General features: G+C 39.1%; 1 protein-coding gene across 1 annotated transcript in view; it reads right to left on the bottom strand.

The window, feature by feature from the left end:
- Window positions 1–513: 513 nt before the first annotated feature.
- The window catches only part of LRRN1 (leucine rich repeat neuronal 1), a 38,620-nt gene continuing 27,542 nt past the window's right edge, over window positions 514–11,591 (bottom strand). Inside the window, exon 2 of the mRNA XM_081275994.1 lies at window positions 514–3,789. Coding sequence (XP_081132120.1) covers window positions 1,373–3,523 — 2,151 coding nt within the window. The 5' untranslated portion in view covers window positions 3,524–3,789 and the 3' untranslated portion in view covers window positions 514–1,372. The remainder of the gene's footprint in view (window positions 3,790–11,591) is intronic.

Genomic DNA, 11,591 nt, shown 5'->3' with positions numbered 1-11,591 from the left:
ATATAGATGGCTGTTAAGATGGATTCAGAAATACACTAGAAAGAGTCCATGGCTCCGTGCTTCACACTTGGATGGAGAATGTGGAGACTGTAAAAAATAAATCAGGTCTTAACCCTTACAGAAAAGGAATGACAAATCCAAAGTACCCGTGTGTGTGTGTGTGTGTGTGTGTGTGTGTGTGTGTGTGAGAGAGAGAGAGAGAGAGAGAGAGAGAGAGAGAGAGAGATTGAGATTGTTTAGCTATGCATGGGATATAGTAATACAGCTTCTTTCTTTAATATGAACACCCTCCCATTTGATTCTGGTCAGTAATATTTAAAATATAGAAACACTTCTCCTTAGAATATCTGAATTAAAATAGTTTTTTCTTCCTGTACAAAAAGAATTCAAAACATTTTAGGGCCTAGCTTTTTAAGAGACATCATGTGACAGCTGATTTATTTCATTTGTTGTTTCATGGATGTGAAAAATATATCATTACCACTGTGGCTGTTAAGAACTATAAATGATACATTATTGCAAGTGTTCTAAAAAATCAGAACAAAACTAATTTATTATAGTTCTGTCTTCATTTGTACACCACAGGTTGGTGAGTTCAACACAACAAAATTATCTCTTCTTTTAAAAGTATCTACTAAAGATAAAAAGAATAAGGTAACAATTAACATGTAGTTTGTTACATTAAAAAATCTGATATACATATTTCTATTGCCTGTTAGCTTTTTCTAAGCCTCTTTAACTATTACAAAAAAAAAAAAGAGGAAAAATGAAAGAGAAGTGGTCCTTGAAAGGCAAACATTCAATTCAGTTGATACAACATTACAGTACAGTCAACTAAAGTCATTCAAGGAAGGTAGCGAGTCTAGTCAGCTTCTTGGGTTAAAGTCTGTAAACCAGATTGCTACAAAAGGTTCGATGCTGCTTCAAAACTGTATGTTAATTACCTTTTTTTGGAGTATGCAGAACTTCCTACTGATGGCTTCAGAAGAAGGGGTCATGCTATTGGTCAAAGCACAGGGGAACCCCGACCTGTCATTAATCATTTTATTGAGCAGTGTAGTTAGGATAGCATTATTGAGTTTAGCACAACAACTAAAATAAAATAATAATAATAATAATAATAATATAATAATAATCATAATAATGATAAGAATAAAATCCAAACACAAACTGGAAGCCGAGAGTTGCTGCCAGCCGTGTGGAACCCTTGCGATACGCTATACTAAAAAAATTTGAAATATCCACCTGTCCTCTCCACTCTGCCACAAACTAGCAAAGTCAAAAATACAAAAGTCTTCAACTGGTTACTTTTGCAGAATAAAGCAAAAACGTCTTTGTGCTCCTTACTACCAGAAGCAAAATATCCACTGAGTTACCACATGTAGTAGCTTCTGGATGTGTCAACCTGGGATGGCTTGGCCTCTGCCGAACCGTCCTTGTCTTTCTCGCTGTCACCGTCCCAGAAGTTAATGAGTGGTGGGTACAGCTCGTTCAGGGGGATGGAAGAGGTTTTTTGCATATACTTTTTTAGGGAATGGTGGTAGTTTTTCCTCTTAAATCTCTTGGCGATGTACACAGCCATGGATGCGAGGCTAATGACGGCGAACATGGACCCCATGACCGCGGCGAGGGCTGTGCTGGTTTCTTGGTCAGAGATGTCCAGGGCAAAGGCAGCAGTTTTGGTGGTGACGTTGACACATGACTTTTGAGTCTGCTGGTGAATGTTGGACACGGTGAGGCATACTTCATAATCGGTAGAAGGCTGCAGATGAGTCAGGTTGTATTCATGAACGTCTACCGGGACCCTGGCTGTGTATGTGATGTGGGGGTTGTCGATCTTCATGGTAGCCGACGACCATTTTAAATTTGATGTCATGACATTGGAGTTGACCTTCCAAGACACTAAGATGGAATGAGATTCCGTCTGCTTGACATAGATTTTCAGCACCTGGGTACCATCCAGAAGGGTTCCATTGACCTTGATGGTGGCCACCCGAGTGTCTGCCCCTTGGACATTCTGGGCAACACACGTGTATCTTCCTGAGTCTTCGATCTGTATATTAGCTATTTCCAAGGTACCTTCACTGCTTAGCTTGTATTTTTCCGAAAGGGTGTCCACCGTTATTTTATTTCCAATGGGAGTGACCCAGTAAATTTCAGGTTCGGGCTCAGCCATAGCCCTACAGTCCAGAAAAACTGTAGTGCCAATCTCCATGTTTAAATGATTTGGGAATGTGTCGTGAGAGATCATTGGCAGGCACTGTTCACTTGAATCCTGGATTAAAACTTCCTTCACCTGCTGCCCTCTGTACTCGGGGGGCATGGCACAGAACATGGATAAGGGCTCCATGAAGCGGATGTTGGTTTTGTTGGAGTTAATCCAGTGGATGACACAGTCACACCTCAAGGGATTGCTGTGGATACTGATCTCCCGCAGATTGGGAAGGGACTCTACTGTCTTTTGGTAAACGGCATTCAAAGCATTATTGTTCAGCATCAAGCTTTCCAGGGCAGGAACGCTTCGGAAAGCCAAGCGGTGGATGTAAGACAATTTGGGGTTATTGGTGGCTTCTAGCTTTGTGAGTTCTGGTAGGTTATCCAGGGCATAGCGGTCCACGGAAACAAGTTCCCCCATATTGTTTATCCCTAGTTCTTTTAACCGGAGCATGTTTTTGAAGTCCCCTTCTTGGATTTTGTGGATGGGATTTTTGTTGAGGTCTAAGAATTTCAAATTGGGGACTTTTTGCAGGGCGAGTTGAGGGACTTTGACCAGTTTGTTATCATAAAAAGACAGGCTCTCGAGGCTATCCAGGCCCACCAAGGCGTTTCCGGGGATATCCGTGAGGTACATTCCTGCCAAAACTAAGCTTCTCAAGTTTGAGAGGGGTTTAAAGTTCATATCCAGAATTCCAATCACAGGGTTTTCCCCAATCATCAGAATTTCCAGGTTAGGTGTCGAATCAAACCAGCGACTATCAATGACCTTCAACTTGTTGGAATTCAGGTGGAGCCTTAGAAGATTTTTTAAGCCTGCAAAGGCATTAGCAGAGATAGTGCTGATCTGGTTGTGGTTGATGTAGAGTTCCTGGAGGTTGCTGAGGTCTTGCAGACAGTAATCAGTCATCTCTGTGATCTGATTTTCCTCCAAATGCAGAGTAGTGAGCTGAGTCAAGTTCGCCAGCCCTACCTCCTTAATATTGGTAAAGTTGTTTTGGGAGAAATCTAGCTCAGTCAAGTTGAACAGCTGTTGAAGCTCATCTACCGTCTTGGCGATGTTATTGCTCTGTAAGAGAAGCACTTGCGTGTCACTAGAAAGGTTGCTAGGAATCCTTGTGAGGCGGAGATCATTACAGTCGACAGTGGTGGCTTCTCTGTAGGTGGACTGCGGGGTAAACCAGGGACGAATTTCACAGACGCAGAGTTGTGGACACTCACTATTCTGTATGGAAGACTCCGTGAAGGAGGTCACTAGCAAGCCCAGCACCAGTTGGCAAGCGGCTGCTACCAGGCTCACCCCAGCCATGCTGGCTTGCCGAACAAGCTCAAGTCTCAGCCCTGGGGAGTGAGTTTTAACAAAATGGGAACTCTATCTGTTGACACGGAGCAGAAAATGTAAACATTCGAGCAGTCTCGGTTGAGATGTACAGAATGCCAGAGTCCAAAGGGATGATGTTCTGGACTTTTCAAAAGGCAGGAAGCAATTTGGAGTCTTTCAGCTGTGTCTCTCGATTCCAGGCATTCGCACAGCTTCTCATCCGAGTGACTTCAGCCAAGAGTCTGGAACTGTGTCTGAAAAGTAGATTAGGAAAGGTGTTATGCTTGTTCCACTACTTTCTGCATTAGAGCCTTCCTTTTATTTACTAAAAAGGCATAGTCACTTACAATTCTAATAAGAAGAAATGTTTAAATGCATTCAAATAGGCAAATAAGCTTTAAAACATCAGGATACTCACTATATCCCTCTTACTATACTAAAAGCAGTTAATGTTCCTTCACTTTTACAATTGGGAGTGCATGTACTACTGGACCAAATTGTTAAACACACACACACACACACACACATACACACACACACACACACACACACACTGATTCAGAATACCTAGAAAAGCTTGTAGATGTCATTTCTTTTAAAATAAAAGATGACTTTAGAAATTGCATATATTTATGGCTCTAAAAAGCAAAAAATATCATCCCTACTAAAAGCAAAATACAAATAGCAGTTTATTAGAGACTCGGTGCATTTTTAATTATTTACAGTTTAATTAATACCTCATTTGTTTCCAGAAATTTTCGTTTTTAAGTGGTACATTCTGTGGAAAGGCACCAGCCAAACCTTTTCTAGATCAATTTATTTATTTATTTATTTATTTATTTTTAAAGAGAGAGAGAGAGAGAGAATTTTTTAATATTGAGTAAATAAAAAGAAACTCTACGATCCCATACTACTATTCTTCATTAAAAACACAAATATTGAGCCAAGGGTGGTGGTGCATGCTTGAAATCCCAGTGGCTCAGAAAGCTGAGGCAGGAGGGCTTCAAGTTTGAGACTAGCTTCTGCGATTTAGCAAGATCCTATCTCAAAAGTCAGAACATAATAAAAAAAAAGGGGGGGCTGGAGATATAGTTCAGTGGTAGAGCAGACGTGGGTTCAATCCCCAGACCACCCTATGCAAAAACAAACAAAAAACAAAAAATCTTCCATAAATATTCCATTTATACATAAAAATATTATCTCAGGTGCACAGTTTCATTAATCTCATGAAAATGTCACTGGCCATATGATATCTGTGGACCATGAATACATTACTCAATATTTTGAAGTTTTAGTTTCTTCAATTTATACAATAGGGCTGATCATAAAAGTACCTCTCTCATAGGATTACTGAGAGAATTAAAGAATCTATGTCAAGCACGGTGACTGGCACATAGTAAATGCTCACTGAAGTTAACTACATTCATTATTTATTACCGTATTATTGTATCTTATCCATTTTGGTTTTAGGTAAGTAGTAATTGTCAGAGGACAAGTAAGAGTAGAAAAGCCAAGGACACATGATCTATTGACCATCATCTATAGGTTTAATAAGATCTTCTGAGATCAGATATATATGCTGACTGGCTTATAAAGATGATATTACTGGTTGATGGTTCCAGTTTTCTGGATTCTATTCAGATATAAAAAGCTATTATGGATTTCACGTTAGTCTTGTTTTCCGAAGATTTGGCCCATTACTTGCTAATTATTAAAAGTAGGGTTATATATGTTTCCTTATACTTCTCTTCTCATAATCAACCTCAGCTTTGAGTACTGAGGGAACTTCAGTGACTAGTGGTTTCTAGAAATTCAATAAGACAATGCATATAATGTGCTTCAAGCCTGGTGTTCAACACATAGTGGACTCTCACTTCACGTTAGCATTTCATGTTATATCGGTTTACTTTTAAAATCATAGTTATCCTTGTGATTGTCCAAAAAGTGTAATAATACAAAGAGTGAGTACTGAAAGATATATCCTACAAACTTTTTGTTGCTTTACGGAATATAGAAACCATGTTCCTGGTCTCACAAGATAAAATCACTGAATCTGGGTTCTGGCAAGTGTGAGGTAAGATGAATGGTTAGCAGGATGTTGGAAGCCTGCTGATCTCTGGGAAAGAAATGCATTTGGCATTCCTGTCCCTCCATCTCACCCCGAATACTTTGCCATTTATTGTGCATTTGCAAAACTTCTCAATATACAACTACCCAATTCTGACTTGTATGGGGAAATGCTACAAAATGAAGACATACCTCAGAGAATAACATTTTCCAAATATCATTAACTCCACAAATTTATTCCACTCTTGTTTCTATTTAGACTAACCCCAAAACAAGTACAAGGGCCAAGGTAAACATGAAGAAAATTTCTGCCACAGGTTATTCTTCAATCTTCATTTGAAACAGAAAGCCAAAAGAAAAAAAAAATCTATCTTTCATAACTCTAAGATGGAATTTCAACTAATTTTTATGTTTCAATTGAATTTAAGGAAATGTATCAGGAATTAAGATATGTATTAAAGTTGTTGTATGAGAGACTCCCCCAAAGAGTTGATTGCTATTGAAAAATAGCTTTTGTGGTGCGGTAGCTTGAATACCATAGGCATTGCTCCATTATAGTTTAAATGCTATGATTTGAGATGATTACATTGAAATATTCAAATTCGTCTTTCATACATACACACACCTCAACAAACCAACCAAAGAACTACAGAAGCCCAGAATGTCAGCTCTCCCATCAAATATAGAAGAAAGGCATTCTGTTCTCCTAAACCTGAATTTGATTCCTTTGGAAACAGAGAATGACCATCCATAATACAAAAGGAGGTGCTGAAGACACACAGACCAGTGAGTCTTTTCTGTTCAGAAAACCCAGAAATAAACCCTTTCCTATATTGATCTTTGTTAAGATTCTGTTTGACGAGGCTGCCAAGACAACAGAATAGGGAAAGGGCAGTCTTTTCAATCAACTCTGTTGGGGAAACTGTAGATGCACATGCAGAAGGATGAAAGGGACCTGTAACTTACATATAAAAACCAATTCAAGATGCATTAAAGACCTAAAAATCCTAAAAAAGAAAACATAAGGGAAGAACATCACGACATAGGATTTGGCAAAGATATTTTGGACATGATATCAAAAACATGAACAACAAAAAGCCAACAAATGGGCTAATTTCAAACTTAGGACTATGTCTGCACAACAAAGTGAGACAGTGAGCTCCAGAGAAAGATGTTTTCAAATCCTATATCTGGTAAGGGGATGATGGCCAGGATGTATTAGGATGTTAACAGCAATAAAATAACATAAATAAAAATGGGTGAAGGACTTTAAAATACACAATTCCCAAAGAAGATACACAAATGTCCAATAAGCATATAAAAAAATGTTCAACGTTGCCAATTATAAGAGAAATGCATGGCCTAGGATGGTCACACATGCCTATAATCCCAGCAACTCACTGAGGCAGGAGGATTGCAAGTTGAAGGTCAGCCTGGGCAATTTAGCAAGACCCAGAGAAGCTTAGTGAGACCCTGTCTCAAAATTTATTAAAAAAAATTTAAATGGTTGAGTTTATATATCAGTGGTAAAGTGCCCCTGGGTTCAATCCCATATCAAAGGAGAGAGAGAAATGCACATTAAAAAAAACCTCAGTGAGTTATCATCGTATATCAGAATGGCCACCATCATAAGAATAAAATTTTTTTTATTGGTTGTTCAAAACATTACAAAGCTCTTGACATATCATATTTCATACATTAGATTCAAGTGGGTTATGAACTCCCATTTTTACCCCAAATACAGATTGCAGAATCACATCGGTTACACATCCACATTTTTACATAATGCCATATTAGTAACTGTTGTATAAATTTAATAAATGTTGGCAAGGATAGAGAAATTGGAACCCTTGTGCAGTGTTCTGAATGTTAAATGGTGAAACTATTCTGGAAAACAATATGGAGGTTTCTCAAAAAAATCACCATATGATCCAGCAATCCCACTTTTGGTTATATATCCAAAGTACTTCAAGGCAAGACTCCAAAGTGAGATTCACCACCTGCCATGTTCATTGCAACGTTCGTTATTCACAATAACCATGAAGGGGAAAGCCACCCAGACTTCCATCCCTAGATGAATGGATAAAGAAAATGTGGTATATAGAGTTGGCCCTCGGTATCCATGGGGATACCCAAATCTGCAGATCCCACTAACTGTGTTCACACTCAGGCAAAAAAAAAAAAAAAAAAAAAAAAATTATGTCTATAGGACACATGTATAGATGTTGTTTTCTTGTAATTAACATTACAGTATAACAACTATTTACAGAAAATTTATATTGCATTAGGAAGTATAAGTAATCTAGAGATGACTTTCAAGTATACAGGAAGATGTGCATAGATTATATGCAAACATTGCATCAATATATATTTGTGGATTTTGGTATCTGAGAGGATGTCCCTAAGAAACAATTTCATCAAGATACTGAGGGACAAATACATATATTATGTATACATAGTATATATTATATTTATTATATTATGCACACACACATTTTTAAGAAAGAAGGAAATCCTGTTGTGTGCTAGCTATGATATGGATGAATCTTGAGGACATTATGAAATAAGCTGGTCACAGCAGGACATAGACTGTACGATTCCATTCTCACAAAGGATCTAGTTGTCAAAATCATAGAAAGTAAATAAAAATTGAGGTTGCCAAGAGTTGAAGGGAGAGGGAATTACTGTCTAATGGGTGTAGAGTTTTCAGTTTTGAAAGGTGAAAAAGTTCTAGACATCTGCTGCACAGAATACACTTAACATAATTGAATTACAAACTTAAAAATCAGAGATGGTGAAATTAATATCATGCATTTTTTTTAACCGCAGTAAAAAGGTAAATCCATTATGATTCAGGCCAACGTTTATCACCCATACAAATTAATTATCCTAAATCCTGCAACAAATAAAAAAATGGCTGGCATTGATTTTTTTTTAAAAGTAAAATGGCTTTTTTCGAGGGCTGACTGGCTAAATCGGTCCAATGTGAAAATAAAATGTCCTGCTAATTAGCAGAATGATGTTCCACAAACAAGTCTGGCAGTTTAAAGAAACAATCCCTTCAATAACAAACCATGGTTTTAAAGGCCCAGAATTGGCAAGGGACACATTTCAAAAGAGGCCCACAATTATACAATTACATTAGATGCTTCTCTTTTTTTCCAGCCAGATATGTTTGGGACACTCTGCTCCGAATATAAAATTTCCAAAGGAGAAGGAATGCATGCTCACCACCATCAATGAACTTGGCTCTCATTCTGGCTTTCCCCACAGACTTGTTTCAGATGGGGTGTTAGTTTAGTAGGACTTCAGGCTGGGGTCTGTGTGCATGAAATTCTTATGGAGTTGGGAAAAAAGAAATATGCACTTATAATGACATGATGGTTTTGTGAATTCTTGTTACCATTAAAAAAAAAAAAAATCAGGCAGCTCTGGGATTGCAGAATAAACTCTCCCAGAGGAAACAGTTTGGTGATCTGAATCCAAACTCTGATTTATTGGATGGGTTATCTTGTGCAAACTACTTAAATTCTTTGCATCTCATTTTCCATAGCTAAAAATAAGGCCAATTATACCTTCTTAATCCATGAAAATTATGATAATAAAAGCAACCTATGTGAAAGTAATCAGCCTAGGGCCTGGGAAAGAGACCAGCCCATAGTGGACCCTCAAATGTTTTTTAAATCTCTGGAAGTTCATCAGGGTTGTGGTTACATGGCATTCTCACCCTGCTGTTGGAAGGTAACGAATGAGCAAATCTCCTTAAGGCTCTTGGGCACAGCAGGTGTTTGGGAGAGTCATTATTATTACTTATCTTTTCCATTAAGTTTTCAACTAGTATTATTAGAATTAATAGGGTTAGAAATCCAGAGACCAAATACTGCATCAGAGTCCAACTAAGAACCTAAGTGAGCAAGCAAATTATATGGGCACAGATCTTGGGCTGAGGGTGTAGCACATTGCCTGCCTTGTATATGTGAGGCCCTGGGTTCAATCCCCAGTACTGGGGAGGGAAAATAAAACAGAACAGTAAAACAGAACAAAACCCCACAAAACTCCAACCTCATACACAGTGTAGTCGCAACAATGAAGAACCTAATTTTTTATCTAATGAAGAAAAATGCCTTCTTAAGTCATTTACTTTTATACACATGCACAAATTTATAGTAGGTAGAAAATGTTCTGAAAAATCATTCTTTGAGCTCTCTCAGTCTCCAAATAGACCCAGGATTAATGCAGCATTCAAATTGGATTGTTTTCTTTTGGGGGTCAGGGAATGATTTCAATGATGTTGAAGTGGGATTTTGTTCAACCCAGTTTTACTCCTGGCCTTATAAGGATTTAAAAAAAAATGCATAAGCTCAGCCCAAGCTCTCCCTGTAGCCAGTCCCCTCAAGGGCGACACAGAACCAGACAGGACTCTGTGGACTGACCTTGTGCTTGAGGGCCACCCTGACTTCTGCAGGTACAAGTGCCGATTGTTAGTGCTTGTAGGGACCTTAAGCCTTTTGAAGCAGGAGGACAGCTTAGAGTTAAGAGTAGCTTCTGGAGAGACAGAACTGGTTTCAAATTCCGCTCTGTGACCTTGGACAAGTAATTGAAACTTTCTGAGTCTCAATTTCCTTTTTTTTTTTTTTTTGTTGTTGATAATGGAGATCATAAAACCTACTTTGCAAGAGTGGTGAGAGAATTAGAATGAGATATTAAATGTGAAGCTTTTGGCAGAGGGCCTGGCACACAGCAAGTACCCAAAAGATGTTAGCTGTTACTATTTACAGGTTTGATGTCTCGTATTGAATCTGGGTCTCTTTTATGGGTATTGAGAATAAAAGGAAGTACTGGGTAGTTGAAATCGGTGGAGACTGCCTTTTGTGGCACAATCAGCTACAAGCTCTGAACCTAAATGTCGGTGGCTGCTGCAGGTGGAGCCAGAGATTCTTTATGGAGGGCAGGTTTTATTTCCCGTGGGAGGTCAAGAAGGCCTTGCGAATGCATCTCAAGCGCTGAATCTGCACAGGCTATCCTTTAAGGCATTAGTTTCTCTGACTTTCGTCTGGCCTTTGACCCTGACTCTTGATTTCTTTGTCTAACCATTTTCCAAAATTATATTCCTGGCTCACAAATCATCCAAAGCAAACACCCTGTTGGGTGTGTTCGTGATGCCAGACGGAAGTTCGTATGGGAAAACAGTCTCCATAATGCATTAAGGAAACAATCAAGTGCATCCCTTTGCAAGGACACACGGGAGCTGTTCCTGACAGGCCACCCAGTTCATCAGTAAGCTTCAAACCCGTGCACCTGAGGCCACGCAGCAGCCAGGATGTCCACCCGGGAAGGGAGTCTTAATTTTGGCTTCACCACAAACTTTCTGGGTGACCTTGGACAAGTCCTGCAACTTGGTGACCTCTTTTACTTATTTCAAAGTAAATGGGTTGAGAGGGAAAGGAGTCCTGGCTTCCCAGGCCAAAAGGAAGCTCAAGTAGTCATCTTCTCTACACATTGCCCAGGTGTCATGGCCAACTACACTTTCAGCCATTTTCAGAGAAGGAGTTCTTCCTTCCTACCCCCTCCTGCTCTCCTTCTTCCATCTTTGTGATTAGGATATCATGGAGGGATGGAAGGATCTCACACTCAGTGCCTTCAAGCCAGGTAAGTGAAGGTAGTTGAGGCTAACACAGCAGGAGGCAGAGGTCACGGTAAAAGCTGGAGACCGCATGTGCCCCAGAAGGCAGCCAGGAATGTTGAGCTGTGCAGGGCAAAGAAAACCCCAGCTGCCTTCTGAAGTCTTTAGAGCCCGTGGCCACAGTTTGCAACCTCTGAATTATATAATTATACCTCTGGATTATATAACATGATCGCCTATAATGCTGAGCTAAAGGGAAAATTTGATAGCTAGGTGCTTAGATGTGAATTTTAAATATCATTGGCAAATACTCCATAGGTGTAAACCTATAATTACAAACTCAGTTCATTAAGGTGTGGATCTTTG

Source organism: Spermophilus citellus, assembly GCF_964194105.1.
Source record: "Spermophilus citellus genome assembly, chromosome: 19".
NCBI classification, from domain to species: domain Eukaryota; kingdom Metazoa; phylum Chordata; class Mammalia; order Rodentia; family Sciuridae; genus Spermophilus; species Spermophilus citellus.
The sequence above is the reverse complement of the archived record's forward strand: the minus strand, read 5'-3'. Positions and strand labels throughout refer to the sequence as shown.